We start from the raw sequence: 16163 nt of genomic DNA on the forward strand, positions 1-16163 counted from the left end.
TGCAGTGGCGCGATCTCGGCTCACTGCAGGCTCCGCCCTCTGGGTTCACGCCATTCTCCTGCCTCAGCCTCCCGCGTAGCTGGGACTACAGGCGCCCGCCACCTCGCCCGGTTAATTTTTTGTATTTTTAGTAGAGACGGGGTTTCCCAGGATGGTCTCGATCTCCTGACCTCGTGATCCGCCCGCCTCGGCCTCCCAAAGTGCTGGGATTACAGGCGTGAGCCACCGCGCCCGGCCCTAAACAAGAACTTCTAGTCTAGTCCCTTTCTCCCCATCTCTTCCCATTTTGCAGGTGAGGCCCTGAGGCCCTGAGAGGTGGAGACTTGCCTGGGGTTGTTTCCTGTTTAGCCTCATTCTCCAGCCTGGCCCCCTTGCTTAGCTTCTATCCTGAGTCCTGAACCAACCCCTCAAATAATGTCTGGAAGTAGAGGCCATTGGCTCTGGCTCGCCAGTGTGGAACAGGATTGTGTAGAGTCGAGAACTCAGACCCCATCTCCTAAACACATACACATACCCTAGCGTTCCTCAAACTAGTGTACCGCCCAGTCTTCGGGAGGACTTATTAAAACAGATTGCTGGGCCCTACCCCAGAGTTTCTGATTCTGTAGATCTGCGGTGGGGCCTGATAATTTGCATTCTTTTGTTTTGTTTTGTTTTTAAAGATGGAGTCTCTCTCTTTCGCACAGGCTGGAGTGCAGTGGTGCAATCTTGGCTCACTGCAACCTCTGCCTCCTGGCTCCAAGTGATTCTCCCGCTTCAGCCTCCCTAGTAGTTGGGATTACTGGCACGCACCACCACACCTGGCTGATTTTTGTATTTTTAGTAGAGACAGGATTTCACCATTTTGACCAGTCTGGTCACGAACTCCTGACCTCAAGCGATCTGCTCGCCTCAGCCTCCCAAGGTGCTAGGATTACAGGTGTGAGCCACCGCGCCTGGCCAATTTTCTTTATTTTCCTAACGTCATCCAGGCACATGATAAATACAGTACACAAGGGTATAGAGTGAAAAATAATCCTTCCCCGGACTCCCCTTCCCTCGGACTCCCTGCAGGCACCCCTCCCAAGGCAACCAGTAGTCCCCAAGTTGAGCTTTGTTGTACTTTTGTGTTCATCCAGGAATATTCTAGGTTTATGCAAACATTGATGTGTATATTAAATCTTTTTTTGGGAGGAATATTGGTCCATTAATGGTGCTAGATACACTTTATTTATTATTTATTTTTTTGAGACGGGTCTCGCTCTGTTGCTCAGGCTGGAGTGCAGTCGTGAGATCTCGGCCCACTGCAACCTCCTGGGCTCAATCGATTATCCTGCCTCAGCTTCCCAAGTAGCTGGGACCATAGGCGTGTGCCACCACACCCAGATAGTTTTTTGTATTTTTAGTAGAGATGGGGTTTCACCATGTTGGCCAGTCTGGTCTCGAACTCCTGACCTCAGATGATTTGCTTGCCTCGGCCTCCCAAAGTGCTGGGATTACAGGCGTGAGCCACCGCACCCGGCCCCCAGCCTAATTTTTATATTTTTTGTAGATACGGGGTTTCACCATGTTGCCCAGGTGTTTTTTAATCTTTTTAAAGAACTTAAAAATTTTTTTAATTAAAAATTTTTTTTTTCAGAGACAGTCTCTCTCCTTTTTACCCAGGCTCTGACGTGATCATAGTTCACAATACCCTCAAACTCCTGGGCTCAAGCAATCCTTCCCCCTTGGCCTCTCAAAGCGCTGGGATTACAGGTGTGAGCGCGGTGTCTGGCCATGTGACTGTAATCTTAGAGCAGTCCTCTGTTTGCAGACGTTTGTTTCAAGTGCTTTGGGTACAGCCCACAGTGCTGCAGTGCAGTCATCTTGCCTTTGCTCCTTTTCCACTATGTTTGTAGAATGTGTTTCTAGAGGAGATTGTTGGGTCAAAGGCCAAGTGGAGAAAAAGTTTTCAGGAACAGTGGCGAGAGTTGGGTGAGGACCCATGTGGGAGGGAGGGGAGGTTTCTCTGGGGGAATGTGCTCACCCCGGGCTGGACTTCTCCCTTTTTTTTTTTTTTTTTTTTGAGACGGAGTCTCGCTCTGTCTCCCAGACTGGAGTGCAGCGGCATGATCTCCGCTCACAGCAACCTCTGACTCCCGGGTTCAAGTGATTATCCTGCCCCAGCCTCCCAAGTAGCTGGGATTATGGGTGTGCGCTACCATGCCTAGCTAATTTTTATATTTTTAGTACAAAAGTACGGGGTTTCACCATGTTGGCTAGGCTGACCTCTGCGTCTCTTTCGTGAGTTTTCCCACTAACTAGCTGCTGTGTGCCTTTGGTCCAGCGCTTTGGGCTCTCTGGGCCTCCCTTTTGATGTCTGCGGTTTGATCTCTGGACTCTCAGGTCTGTTCACCCTCAAGGTACCTGTTGCTAGCATTTAATTTCCACTCATGACTGGGTCTCCACGCAGCACCCTGAATATTTGTTCAGGATTGTCCAGAAGCTTGCACGGTGAGGCTGGAGAGTTCCATCCTGTGGGCTGGGTTTTGGGAAAGTGTTCATTGTCTTCCTTTGTGAATCTATTGGAAGATACTTTGCGTTTTCACGAAAGTCAACCACTAGGAGGCCTTGCGTGGACCACATTGGATGCTGTTAATCTGCTGTCAGTGACCCTCCTGCAGACAGGGAGACAGATGCACCATGCAGCCTATATGCTGAGTGGTAAAACTGGGGCAGGAGCATCTTTGGTCATTGACATCTTTCTGGATTTCACATCCCATCCCACCCCATCCCCCTATGGTCTTGGCACAGCTCACCCCTCTTGTGGTATTCGTAGCTTTCATTCCTCAGGATGTCAGGTGCACCAGGCTGTGTCATTACGTCGTCCCTAAGTTAAGAAGACCACCATTGGGCATGGAGTGGATTCAAGTCCTTGGAGGTGAAGATTGAATGGATGGTAGTGGAAGTGTACATGTGTTTATGTATTTTTATTATTATTTTTGAGACAGAGTCTCACTTTTGTCACCCAGGCTTGAGTGCAGTGGTGTGATCTCGGCTCACTGCAACCTCTGCCTCCCAGGTTCAAGCGATTCTCCTGCCTCAGTCTCCCAAGTAGCTGGGATTACAGGTGTGTGCCACCACACCCAGCTAATTTTTTTTGTATTTTTAGTAGAGACAGGGTTTTACCTTGTTGGCCAGGCTGGTCTTGATCTCATGACCTCCCGCCATTGTTCGTGAAAACTTCTTCTCCACTTAGCCTTTGACCCAATAATCTCCTCTAGAAACACATTCTACAAATACAGTGGAAAAGGAACAAAGGCAAGATGACTGCATTGCAGCACTGTGGGCTATACCCAAAGCACTTGAAACAAAGGTCTGCAAACAGAGGACTGGTTTTACTATGTTGGCCCAGCTGGTCTTGATCTCGTTAACATGGTTTTACCATGTTGGCCAGGCTGGTCTTGATCTTGTGACCTCAGGTGATCCGCCTGCCTTGGCCTCCCAAGGTGCTGGGGTTTACAGGGGTGAGCCACTGTGCCTGGCTGAAGTGTACATGTGTTTAAATGAGATGCTGAAAGATGAAAACAAGGGGTACATGCACAAGAGTGGGGCTGGTGAGAATCCACAAGGATGTAATTTGTATTGCTCTTTTTGGAAGAGGGTCTCAAACAGGAGGCCCAGTGGCAGTGGGGCCACGGGAACTTCCCGGTGGGTGGGGTGTGTTCTTTTCACACAGTTACAGTTCATAGCCTATTAAACACGAATAAATGATGTTGTTTTCCACAAAGGAGAATGTGTGCCCTCGTTTCCTTGAAGTATGGCCTTCCTGGTCTATCTTCTTTGGTTTCCTGCTTTTGCAATCAGGCATGGGCATGGAGAAGTCGTATTTCTTTGGGGTAAGAACAATACTGGTGCCTGTGTGATGACTCTTGGCAGGTTGGCCTCGGTCTCATTAGCAGGAACGTAGTGGGGAAGAATGGCGATTGCACATGTTTCCATCTAAAAGTGGGGTAGCTGTTACTCAGCTGTATCTGGTGCTATAGGGGCCTGCAGGTCCTAATCTGTTTGGTTTTTTTTTTTTCACGTTGGAGGCTTGCCCTGTCCCCCAGGCTGGAGTGCAGTGGCGCAATCTTGACTCACTGAAACCTCCGCCTCCCGGGTTCAGGCAGTTCTCCTGCCTCAGCCTCCCGAGTAGCTGGGATTAAAGGCATGTGCCACCACACCCAGCTAATTTTTGTACTCTTAGTAGAGATGGGGTTTCACCATGTTGGCCAGGCTGGTCTTGAACTCTTGACCTTGTGATCTGCCCACTTTGGCCTCCCAAAGTGCTGGGATTACAGGCATGAGCCACCATGCCTGGCCCTCCTAATCTGTTTTTTTAAGAAAAGTGAAAAATCTAGGTTATTATGTGAAATTTCCTAATTTTTGTATCTTGGCAACAAACTAAGATTTTACAAAAATGTTACATAGGTCAAAGAAATACTTGTCTGACTGTTGAGGCAGACAGCGAAGAAAGGGGCACGTATATTCTGGGAGGAAGAACACTGAAGTGGCTTCGGGAGTTGGGGGACAGAATGCACTCTGTTCCCACACTCTGTTCCTCCACACCTCCTCCCTGTGGGGCCCAGGCCTCCCTGACTGCTTTAAAACCTGTGGTCCTGTATCTCTTTCAGATCCTGGCTCTGCAGAGAGAGCAGCCCAGAAAAGAAAGTTCCCCAGCCCTCCACATTCTTCCAATGGCCACTCGCCGCAGGACACATCAACAAGCCCCATTAAAAAGAAAAAGAAACCTGGCTTACTGAACAGTAACAATAAGGAGCAGGTAAAGCAGCCGCTGGGAACGGTGTCCTCACTGGCGGGACAGAGGCCAGCTAGTAGCGCTGAGCCTCTCTGGGTCCTTGTAAGCACCGGCTTTCTTGGCATTTAGCTAGCTGCCTTGTGCTGGCTGTCTTGCCTTGGACAAAAAAAAGGTGGCTCAAAATGGGCCTGTGTAGAAATTTCCAGTGGGTTTTCAGATCTGTTTTGGGGACAGAGCAGGGACCCAGATGAGATGAGGGTATATAATTCTTTAGGGTTTGGGGCATTTCCTTGTATTAGTTTTTTTTTTTTTTTCATGCTTTTAGGACTGTTTTCCCCACGTGGCCTGAGGAGTTTTCCCCTCCTGGGCCATGCCCATAGGACTAGTTCTCAGCTCTGTCTGGAAGCGGTTGCTTGGCTGAGGCAAGTTCCCTTCTGGCCTCAGTTTTCTCATCTGTAAAATGAAGGGTTTAGAGGCTGGGCCTAGTGACTCACGCCTGTAACCCCAGCACTTTGGGAGGCCAAGGCGGGTCGATCATGAGGTCAAGAGATTGAGACCATCCCGGCCAACCTGGTGAAACCCCGCCTTTATTAAAAATACAAAAAAAATTAGCTGGCTGTGGTGGCATGCGCCTGTAGTCGTAGCTACTCGGGAGGCTGAGGCAGGAGAATCGCTTGAACCTGGGAGGTGGAGGTTGCAGTGAGCCGAGATCGTGCCACCGCACTCCAGCCTGGTGACAGAGCCAGACTCTATCTCAGAAAAAAAAGAAAATTAAGGGTTTAGTTCTCTGGTAAGAGGCATTGCCAGGGGCAGGCTTAGGTAATTGGTCACAGTTCCTTTTCATGGAAGCACACAGGATTCTTTCCAGAGCCCACCCTCCCTTGGCATCTAGCACCAGTCAGCTAGCTAGGAAAAATCCGTTCACCGTTTGGATCTTTTCTGAGGGACCTTCTAGCTTTAGAATTCTCTGGGGCAGGCTAGATACTCTTCAGATTACAAAAATGGAGAGGCACTTTAGTGGACTTACTGGTGGATTGTATCTATCCCCCTGGACTGAGGTCGGATCTCATAGCATGAAGGAAACAGTGTCCCATTGGTTCTGATGCCACTTGTTCTTCAGCAGTGGTTCCTAGGGATGCATTCATCCACTTTGTGAATTATTGAGTAGAGGAGTGGGCCCTGGGGATGGAAAGTTGAATTAAACAAGATTGTCGCTTCCATGGAAGGAGACCTAGCAACGGTTAAATACCCAGGCCTGTGAGAGGTGTGTGTTTCTGAGCATGAATCTATTTTCACTCTCAAAATTACATAGTGAAATGCCAGCCCTGCTTTTGCTGTGTGGCTGTGGGCAAGTTAACCTCTTTTGTGCCTAGTTTTCTCATCTACTGAAATGGGGATAATGATACTGTCAGGCCTCTGAGCCCAAGCTAAGCCATCATATCCCCTGTGACCTGCACGTACACATCCAGATGGCCGGTTCCTGCCTTAACTGATGACATTCCACCACAAAAGAAGTGAAAATGGCCTGTTCCTGCCTTAACTGATGACATTGTCTTGTGAAATTCCTTCTCCTGGCTCATCCTGGCTCAAAAGCTCCCCCACTGAGTACCTTGTGACCCCGACTCTGCCCGCCAGAGAACAACCCCCCTTTGACTGTAATTTTCCTTTATCTACCTAAATCCTATAAAACGGCCCCACCCTTATCTCCCTTCGCTGACTCTCTTTTCGGACTCAGCCCACCTGCACCCAGGTGAAATAAACAGCCATGATGCTCACACAAAGCCTGTTTGGTGGTCTCTTCACACGGACGCACATGAAACGCGCATGAAAGATACTATTACCACGAATTTCACAGGGTTGTGAACATTGAGCTAAATGCCATAAATAGTAGTATTAAAAATGAAACATAAAGCCAGTTTCTCTGCTAAGTAAAATAATCATACAATCTGTGTATGAAATAGACAATTCCTGTAAAAATGCTCATGTCTGGCCAGGCACGATGGCTCATGGCTGTAATCCCAGCACTTTGGGAGGCCGAGGCGAATGGATCGCCTAAGGTCAGGAGTTCGAGACCAGCCTGGCCAATGTGGCAAAAACCCTGTCCCTACTAAAAATACAAAAAATTAGCCGGGCATGGTGGTGCATGCCTGTAATCCCAGCTACTCAGGAGGCTGAGGCACGAGAATTGCTTGAACCTGGGAGGTGGAGGTTGCAGTGAGCTGAGATCACATCATTCACATCATTGCACTCCAGCCTGGGCGACAGAGCAAGACTCTGTCTCCAAAAAAAAAAAAAAAAAAAACAAAACAAAACAAAAAATCACGTCCAAGATGGTAGCCACAGGTCACATGTGGTTCTTCAGTACTTGAAAATGGCAAGTGACTGAGGAACTGAGTTTTTCAATTTTTTTTTTTTTTTTTTTTTTTTGAGACAGAGTCTCGCTCTGTCACCCAGGCTGGAGTGCAGTGGTGTGATCTCGGCTTACTGCAACCTCCACCTCTCAGGTTCAAGTGATTCTCCTGCCTCAGCCTCCTGAGTAGCTGGGATTACAGGCACCCGCCACTGCGCCCAGTTAATTTTTTTATTTGTAGTAGAGATGGGGTTTTGCCATTTTGGCCAGGCTGGTCTCGAACTCCTGACCTTGTGATTCACCTGCCTCAGCCTCCCAAAGTGATGGGATTACAGGCATGAGCCACCGCACCTGGCCTTATTTATTTATTTGAGACGGAGTTTCACTCTTGTTGCTGAGGGTGGAGTGCAATGGCGCGATCTTGGCTCTCTGCAATCTCTACCTCCCAGGTTCAAGAGATTCTTGTGTCTCAGCCTCCACATAGCTGGGATTATAGGCGCCTGCCACCATGCCCAGCTAATTTTTGTATTTTTAGTAGAGATGGGGTTTCACCATGCTGGCCAGGCTGGTCTTGAACTCCCGACCTCAGGCATGAGCCACTGTGCCCGGCCTATGGGGTCTTGCTATATTGCTCAAGCTGGACACTCAAGTTGTCCTCCTGCCTCAGCCTCCTGAGTACCTGGGCTCTCCGGGGTCCCTTTATTTATTTATTTATTTTTTATTTATTTATGTTTTGAGACAGAGTTTCCCTCTCGTTGCCCAGGCTGGAGTGCAGTGGCACAATCTTAGCTCACTGCAACCTCCACCTCCTGGGTTCAAGCGATTCTCCTGCCTCAGCCTCCTGAGTAGCTGGGATTACAGGCATGCGCCACCACACCTGGCTAATTTTTTTTTTTTTTTTTTTGTATTTTTAGTAGAGATGGGGTTTCACCATGTTGGCCCGGCTGCTGTCAAACTCCTGACCTCAGGTAATCCACACGCCTCGGCCTCCCAAAGTGCTGGTATTATAGGCATGAGCCACCGCCCCTGGCCAAGTTCTGGGGTCCGTTTTTATAAGGGCATTAATCCCATTCATGAGGGCAGGGCCCTGATCACCTCTCAAGGCCCCACTTCTCTAATGCCATCACCTTGGGGTTAGAATGTCAACACAGAAATTTGGGAGGCACATAAGCATTCAGACCATAGCACTCAGCAAAATCTAGCAACAGCTGGAGCTGAGTCAAGCCTGCCCCTTTAGACACAGGCCTGTGCTTGCTTGTTTGCCACACTCCCCACCCTTCCCTGTCGTCTCATACTCAGCCTGCTCTGCTCATTTCATCCACCTCTGAATTTCTTTCCATGTCCATGTTCTTTTGACTTTGGCATATGTGAAGATTCTCCACTGTCTTCTTCTTTTTCTTCACTTTAGTTTCTCTTCTTTGTTCCATTGTTCTAGAAAGAAAGCCATTCTCACCTCATAAAGAGCAAATAGGCTGGGCGTGGTGGCTCAGGACTGTAATCCCAGCTACTTGGGAGGCTGAGGCAGGAGAATCTCTTGAACCCCGGAGGCAGCGGTTGCAGTGAGCTGAGATCGTGTCCCTGCACTGCAGCCTGGGCGACAGAGTGAGACTCTGTCTCAAAAAAAAAAAAAAAAAAAAAGGCAAATAATCCATATATTTCCATTTTTGGTAGAGATGTTTTATTACCATGTAGAAATATGGGATGAGTTTTAAGTTTGGTCCCTATTCCACCCATTTATCATATATTAGGAATTCATTTTAGAGAAATTTATTTTTATTTTTAGTTTTTGAGATAGGGTCTCACTCTGCTGCCCAGGCTGGAGTGCAGTGACATGATCACAGCTTACTGCAACCTCAACCTCCCCGGCTCTGCAGCCTCGACCTCTCCGGCTCAAGCAATTCTCTTCCCTCAGCCTCCCAAGTAGCTGGGACTATCGGCACATGTCAGCTAGTTTTTTGATTTTGTTATAGAGATGGGGTCTCACTTTCTTTCTTGCCCAGGTTGGTCTCGAACTCCTGGGCTGAAGTGATTCTCCTGCTTCAACCTCCCAAAGTGTTGGGATTACAGGCATGAACCACTGCGCTGAACCAAAAGTTTAAAGAAGAGCTTTAAAACACATTTTATTTTCAGGGTTTAAAAGCATCCTAAGGTTTACCATGCATTTTCTAAAGACCTTTGGTCCAGTGTTTTCACCCCTTAGAAAGGTTTGAGAATGCCTGGGAAGATGCTCTCGGCGTTTTGTGGAGGAGGGTCAGGTTGCTAAATGGATGTCCTGTAGTATATGGGGCAAGAAATGCCTTGCCCAAAATGACGTCAGGGTCTTTACAGATAAGTACCACTCTGCTCTTTAGTTCTGACACATTTGAGTTCAAACGTCCTTTTGGGAGGTATTTTGTTTTTTTTCCCTTGCATTAAAGGATTGAGAAATAATGTGCCAGCAGATTTGTACAGAATGGCCTTAGGTGTATCTTTGATCAAATATAGCAAAGAAATGATGGGGCCCCTCTTCACCTTCTCTGAGGACAGGGTGTCTACATATCATGAATGAGTGGCTAGTACTTATTTTCTTGGGCCCACATGTTGCCCTAAAAACTGGGACATTTCACAGAAGTCTTTTGTTTCTTTTTTTTTTTTTTAAAGAGACAAGACTTTGCAGGCCTAGGCCTGGTGGCTCATGCCTGTAATCCCAGCACTTTGGGAGGCTAAGGTGGGCGGATCACCTGAGGCCTGGACAACATGGTGAAACCTCATCTCTACTAAAAATACAAAAATTAGCCAGGCATGATGGTGCGCACCTGTAATCCCAGCTACTCGGGAGGCTGAGACATGAGAATGGCTTGAACCTCGGAGGTTATAGTGAACCAATATCTCACCACTGCACTACAGCCTGGGTGACAGAGTGAGACTCTGTCTCAGGAAAAAAAAAAAAAGAAAAAAAAAAGAGGCAGGGCTTTGCTCTGTTGTCCAGGCTGGAGTACAGTGGTGTCATTGTGGCTCACTACAGCCTTGACCTCCTGGGCTCAAGCAATCCTCCCACCTCAGCCTCCCAAGTAGCTGGGTCTACAGGTGTGCCCCAACATGCCTGGCTAATTTTTTTTTTTTTAACTTTTTGTAGAGATAGGGTCTTGTTGCCCAGGCTGGTCGCGAACTCCTGGGCTCAAGCTATTCTCCCACCTCATTCTCCCAAATTGCTGGGATTACAGGTGTGAACCACTGCATTAGGCCCACAGAAGTCTTTTGTTGGGCTGAGACAGTGTATTAACAGTTGAGACAGTTCAGGGGAGTGCAGGGATTGCCAGTTTCTCCCTAAGGTCAGGCAACACTAGGAGTTTGCATCTGCCCAACTCCCTGGATCACTGGAGCTGAGTGGGGGCTGCCTCTGTAAGATGGGTCTGAGCTCTGCCCAGCCCTGCTGTCTCCCCCACTGCGAGGTTGAATGCCAGTGCATCCCCACACTCCAGGGCTAGGTGGTTTTTTCTTACATACTTTGCAGTATTCATGCTTTTACCAGATGTGGGAGAGTGAGAGGTGAAGCTACGGTTTTTTTCACTCAGGTATGTTCCCTGTGTGGCCTCTGTAGGAACTGGAGTCTATGGTCCTCATCGTCCACACATGGACCTTATGTTTACACACAGCCAGAGCACCCATACTCTGGTTTATGTAGACCAGGTGTCTACAACTACAGCCTGTGGGCCAGATGCTGCCTGAAGCCTGTGTTTATAAAGTTTTATTGGCACACAGCTGCAGTCATTCATGTATGTACTGTCTGTGTGTGCTTTTGCACTACAGTGGCCAAATTGAGTATTTGCAATAGAGGTCTTATGGCCTGCAAAACCTCAAGTATTTACTATCTTTATAGAAGCCTTTATAGGAAAAGTTTGCCGGCTCCTGGTATCATTGAAGGTATTCCAGAAGCAAATAGACAGGGCCTTTTCTACTTTTTTGTTAGCCAGCCTATGGAAGCAGGGAAATAAGAATATTTTCTCTCCTGCAGTATCCTGTAATAACCTGCAAATATTCCATGATAACACAGGTTGCAACCTGTTTCCCTAGTTATCAGACTGGTAACACACATTATACATGTAGGGGAGAAAAATCATATCTCAGAAATGATTTGCTTTCCCTTTTTAAAAGGTTCCATATTTGTTACCAGATTATTTTTATGGTACAGGAAACACTTACAAGCAGCAGATAAGGAAAATATCTGATTGATAAGGAGATTAACCAGGCATCTAGCTCTCAGCAACTGCTGCTGTTTCAGGAAAGGAGAAAATCTTCTGAAAAGAGTACGGAGCAGCCAGGCAGTCCTCGGGATCCTCCTAGGGGCAGCCAGCCCCAGCCAGGGGGTGGTGGGGTTGGGAGGGGAGCACCAGGAGAAACTTAATTTTGAAGGATCAGTACCTCGGCTACTATCAGACGGAGAGGATTTGAGTTGCTGGTTAGGGAGATATGCAGTCATATGTGATTCTTCCAGCTTCTTTTTTTTTTTGAGACAGAGTCTCACTCTGTTGCACAGGCTGGAGTGCAATGGTGCGATCTTGGCTCACCACAACCTCCACCTCCCGGGTTCAAGCACTTCTTCCTGCCTCAGCCTCCTGAGTAGCTGGACTACAGGCACCCACCTATAGTTTTAGTAGAGACGGGGTTTCGCCATGTTGGCCAGGCTGGTCTCGAACTCCTGACCTCAGGTGATCTACCTGCCTTGGCCTCCCAAAATGCTGGGATTACAGGCCTGAGCCACTGTGCCCAGCCGATTCTTCTAGCTTCTTAACAACTCTTCCTATCCTATTATTAACTTATTGAAAAGAAGTCAGATACTGAAAATACAGCTTACTGTTATCTTACAAAAACCACAGTAACATTCTAGAAGACCCCACTTAGGGTAGAAATAGTTCTAAAAAAAAAAAAGAAAAAGAAAAAAGGGAAATAGTTCTGCTTGCTCGGTATGTATAGTTCATCTTTCAACAGGAATTCCCCACCCTCTCTTCGCCTTCCTGCTGCTCCTCCCCCATCTCCTCTTTAGCACCCCCATACCCCTACAATAAATTCAAAGCAACCATTTTCCTAGGCAGAGAGCAGACCCTCTACATTAGTGGTTCTCAGCTAGGGGCAGTTTTGCCCTCCAAGGGACTTTGGGCAAAGTCTGGAGACATTTTTGGTTGTCCTAATTCTATGTGTGTGAGAGTGTTAGTATTACTGGAGTCTAGCCAGGTATGCTTCTACCTGCCCTGCAATGCACAGGACGTCTCCCACAACAAAGACTTTTCTGGTCCCCAGTGTCACCAGTACCAAGATTGAGAGCCTGTGCTATGGATGCTGTTCGTGTCCCCTTCTGTCAGGTTTTTAGTAGTCATCTTATTTTTCAGACGCTTTTTCCCTCTAGCTTTGTGCATTAATCTGAACTTAGTTTGCATTACAGATAATGTTCTCTGAGGGGGGTCTCTAAGTCAACACACACTCTCCTGGATTCAGCATTGTCTTATGAGGGCTGTAGGGAAGAGAGAGTGTGCTGGGAGACCCAGGTTTGAGTCTTTGCTCTGGGCTCCAAGGTCAGATAAATCTCTTTAACCAAGTAACCAAGTTTTTCTACACGTCAAGTAAGACTAGTATGGGTTGAGTATCCCTTATTCGTGCTTGGGACCAGAAGTGTTTTTTATTTTCTATTTTTTTATTTTTTAATTTGGAATATTTGCATATACATAGTGAGATGTCTCGGGGATGGGACCCAAGCCTAAATACATATTTTTTTGAGATGATGTCTCGCTCTGTCGCTCAGGCTGGAGTGCAGTGGCATAATCTTGGCTCACTGCAATCTCCTGGGTTGAAGTGATTCTCCTGCCTCAGCCTCCTGAGTAGCAGGCATGTGCTACCATGCCCAGCTAATTTTTGTATTTTTTGTGGAGATGGAGTTTCACCATGTTGCCTAGGCTGGTCTGGAACTCCTGACCTCAGGTGATCCACCCGCCTCGGCCTCCCAAAGTGCTGACGTTACAGGTGTGAGCCACTGCGCCTGGCCTAAACATAAAATTCATTTATGTTTCATACATACTGTATTAGTTTGTTCTCATGCTGCTAATAAAGACATACCCGAGACTGGGTAATGTATAAAGGAAAGCAGTTTAATTGACTCACAGTTCAGCATGGCTGGGGAGGCCTCAGTAAACTTACAATCAAGGTGGGGAGGGGAAGCAAACATGTCCTTCTTCACATGGCTGCTTCAAGAAGTGCAGAGCGAAGAGGGGAAAAAGCTCCTATAGAACCATCAGATGTTGTGAGAACTTACTATCACCAGAACATGATGGAGGTAACCACTTCCATGATTCAATTACCTCCCACTGGGTACCTCCCATGACACAGGGGGATTATGGGAATTACAATTCAAGATGAGACTTGGGTGGGGACACAGCCAAACCATATCACATACCTTATACACATAGCCTGAAGGTAATTTTATACAATATTTTAAATAATATATGTGACTCATCACAAGAGGTCACTTGTGGCTTCATGTTAGTGCTCAAAAACTTAGGGATTTTGGAGCATTTTTGATTTCTGATTTTCTCATTAGGGAGTGCTCTTAGTACCTTTCTGGGTGGTTGTCAGGATAAAATGAAGATGGTGTGTGCAATGGCATGCTGAAAATGTAACATGAAAAAAATATTGTAGCAGTGATATTCTCTGGAAACCAAGTAGAGCTCTATCTTAAAAGTTGATCTGACACAGGGAAATAACTGGGCTAAAGAATTATGCGGCTGGGAGCAGTGGCTAACACCTGTAATCCCAGCACTTTGGGAGGCAGAGATGGACAGATCACCTGAGGTCAGGAGTTCGAGACCATCCTGGCCAACATGGTGAAACCCTGTCTCTACTAAAAATACAAAAAATTACCTGGGCGTGGTGGTGGGTGCCTGTTATCCCACTTACTTGGGAGGCTGAGGCAGGAGAATCGCTTGAACCTGGGAGGCAGAGGTTGCAGTGAGCTGAGATTGCACCATTGCACTCTATCCTGGGCAACAAGAGTGAAACATCATCTCAAAAAAAAAAAAAAAGAATTATGCAATCACATTTATAAGTATTAGCTACTTACTTTGCAGAAATGAGAATAGAGAGGCTTAGAAACATTGGTTTACAAAGGTCAGCTAAACAAGCATCTACAAGGCTCTTCATCAAGGATTGTGGAAATACCAGGCATTTGGGAACAGTAAAACCTCTTAATACCAGCCTGGGTAACATGGTGAAACCCTGTCTCTACAAAAAAAAAACAAAAAACAAAAAAAAAACCACACACACACACACACACACACACAAAATTAGTTGTGCATGGTGGCGCTTACCTGTAGTCCCAGCTACTTGGGAGGTTGAGGATGGAGGATTACTGGAGCCTCAGAGGTGGAGGTTGCAGTGAGCCGAGATCATGCCACTGCACTCCAGCCTGGGCGACAGAGCAAGACCCTGTCTCAAATACTAAACAAAACCTCATAATAAATCTGGAAACAAGATATGGGTGCCTGCCTTCTTGGCAACTCTTGCACATTATTTTGGAGGTCCTAGCCATTAAAAAGAAAAGTAATGTTAAAGTATTTGATAGGAAAAGACAAAACTGATGTTACTTAGAGTAATATGATTTTCAATCAATAAACTATTGGAACTGTCTGTATATGAGGTCGGTATTAGAAATCTGACAGCATTTCTGTGTATCAATGATAACCGTTTAGTAAATCCCCATTCGTAGTATCATCAAAAAGTTTGCAGGATCTCACCAACATAGAAGATACTTATGGAGGAAACCATCATGTTTTACTGAAGGACAGAAAAGAAACGTGTTATACAGTGAGATTTATTTGAGGGTAGGGAATATGGTTGTGGCTGAACTATTCTCCATGGTTTTATTGCCAGGGAATTGAGGCTCAAAGTGGGTTGAGTCACTTTCTTAAGGTCACATAGCTAGTTACCAGGTCTTTTTGAACCTTCCCACTGGACTTACACGTGTACTTCCTAAATAGGATTTCGTATTTGTTTCTGATAGACATTTTCATTATGAGTTTCTCCTGAGTGAGTTTTTCTGTTCAAGTGTGGCTTTGCTGGGTTCCGTAATATACCATAATATTCCATAATTTACCAGGAAGAGGTCGACCTCCTATGAGTTGGCCACCCATCTCATCTTTCTGCCATCGCTGATGTCAAATAAGAGATATGGCTCCCTAGCAAAAACAAGGACCTACCATGTTCAAGAATTATGGCTTTAGGAAGCCTCTTGTTGGCTCATAAATGCTTTATGTATTGGGGGTAAACTTAAAAATTAGATAACTGGCCGGGTGCAGTGGCTTACGCCTGTAATCCCAGCACTTTGGGAGGCTGAGGCGGGCAGATCACGAGGTCAGGAGATCGAGACCAGCCTGGCTAACATGGTGAAACCCCATCTCTACTAAAAATATGAAAATTAGCCGGGCATGGTGGCACACGCCTGTAGTCCCAGCTACTCAGGAGGCTGAGGCAGGAGAATGGCTTGAACCCGGGAGGCAGAGGTTGCAGTGGAGCCAGGATTGCGCCACTGCACTCTAGCCTGGGTAACAGAGCGAGACTCCGTCTCTGAAAAAAAGAAAGAGAAAAAAAAATTAGACAATCATTTTTTGGTGACTCAAACCCTATTGATCTATTCTCTAAATGTCTTCCATTTAAAGAATCCCAGGGCAAACTACTATGCTTTTATTGGCTTTGTAAATTGGGACTTCCGTAAGTTGGGCTTCCAACCACATTAGCATTGTTAGTATGGTGGCATTGTGATAAACAGGCATACATATCACCCCATTTAATAGCAACACAGTACCACGAAGTGTTAGGCATTATCATCTCCATTTTACAGATGAGAAAATTGAAGGTGAGAGGTTAAGAGACTTGTCCAAGGTCATGCACCTGGTTAATGGTAGAGTTAAAATGTGAACCTAGGTAGATCTGGGTTATAGGCAATGTGCCATTCTGCTAGGGCTGCCTTGTAACTCTTAGATACCAGCTTTTAGTCGTGGCCTCTTAAAATAGAAAACAGAAAAATCTTCA

The 16163-nt window shown here is 46.5% G+C and overlaps 1 protein-coding gene across 50 annotated transcripts in view; it reads left to right on the top strand.

Annotated features, from left to right (window-relative positions):
* ZMYND8 (zinc finger MYND-type containing 8) overlaps nucleotides 1–16163 on the top strand; it is a 149623-nt gene that overhangs the window by 43625 nt on the left and 89835 nt on the right. For 49 of the 50 annotated variants that reach the window (XM_055266523.2, XM_063633354.1, XM_055266532.2 and 46 more), the window contains one exon: nucleotides 4635–4783. The exons of the other annotated variant lie outside the window; for it this stretch is intronic. In XM_055266523.2, the coding sequence (XP_055122498.1) occupies nucleotides 4635–4783 (149 nt within the window). The remainder of the gene's footprint in view (nucleotides 1–4634; nucleotides 4784–16163) is intronic. 50 annotated transcript variants of the gene reach the window in all.

This window comes from Symphalangus syndactylus, chromosome 24, assembly GCF_028878055.3.
Source record: "Symphalangus syndactylus isolate Jambi chromosome 24, NHGRI_mSymSyn1-v2.1_pri, whole genome shotgun sequence".
NCBI lineage: Eukaryota > Metazoa > Chordata > Mammalia > Primates > Hylobatidae > Symphalangus > Symphalangus syndactylus.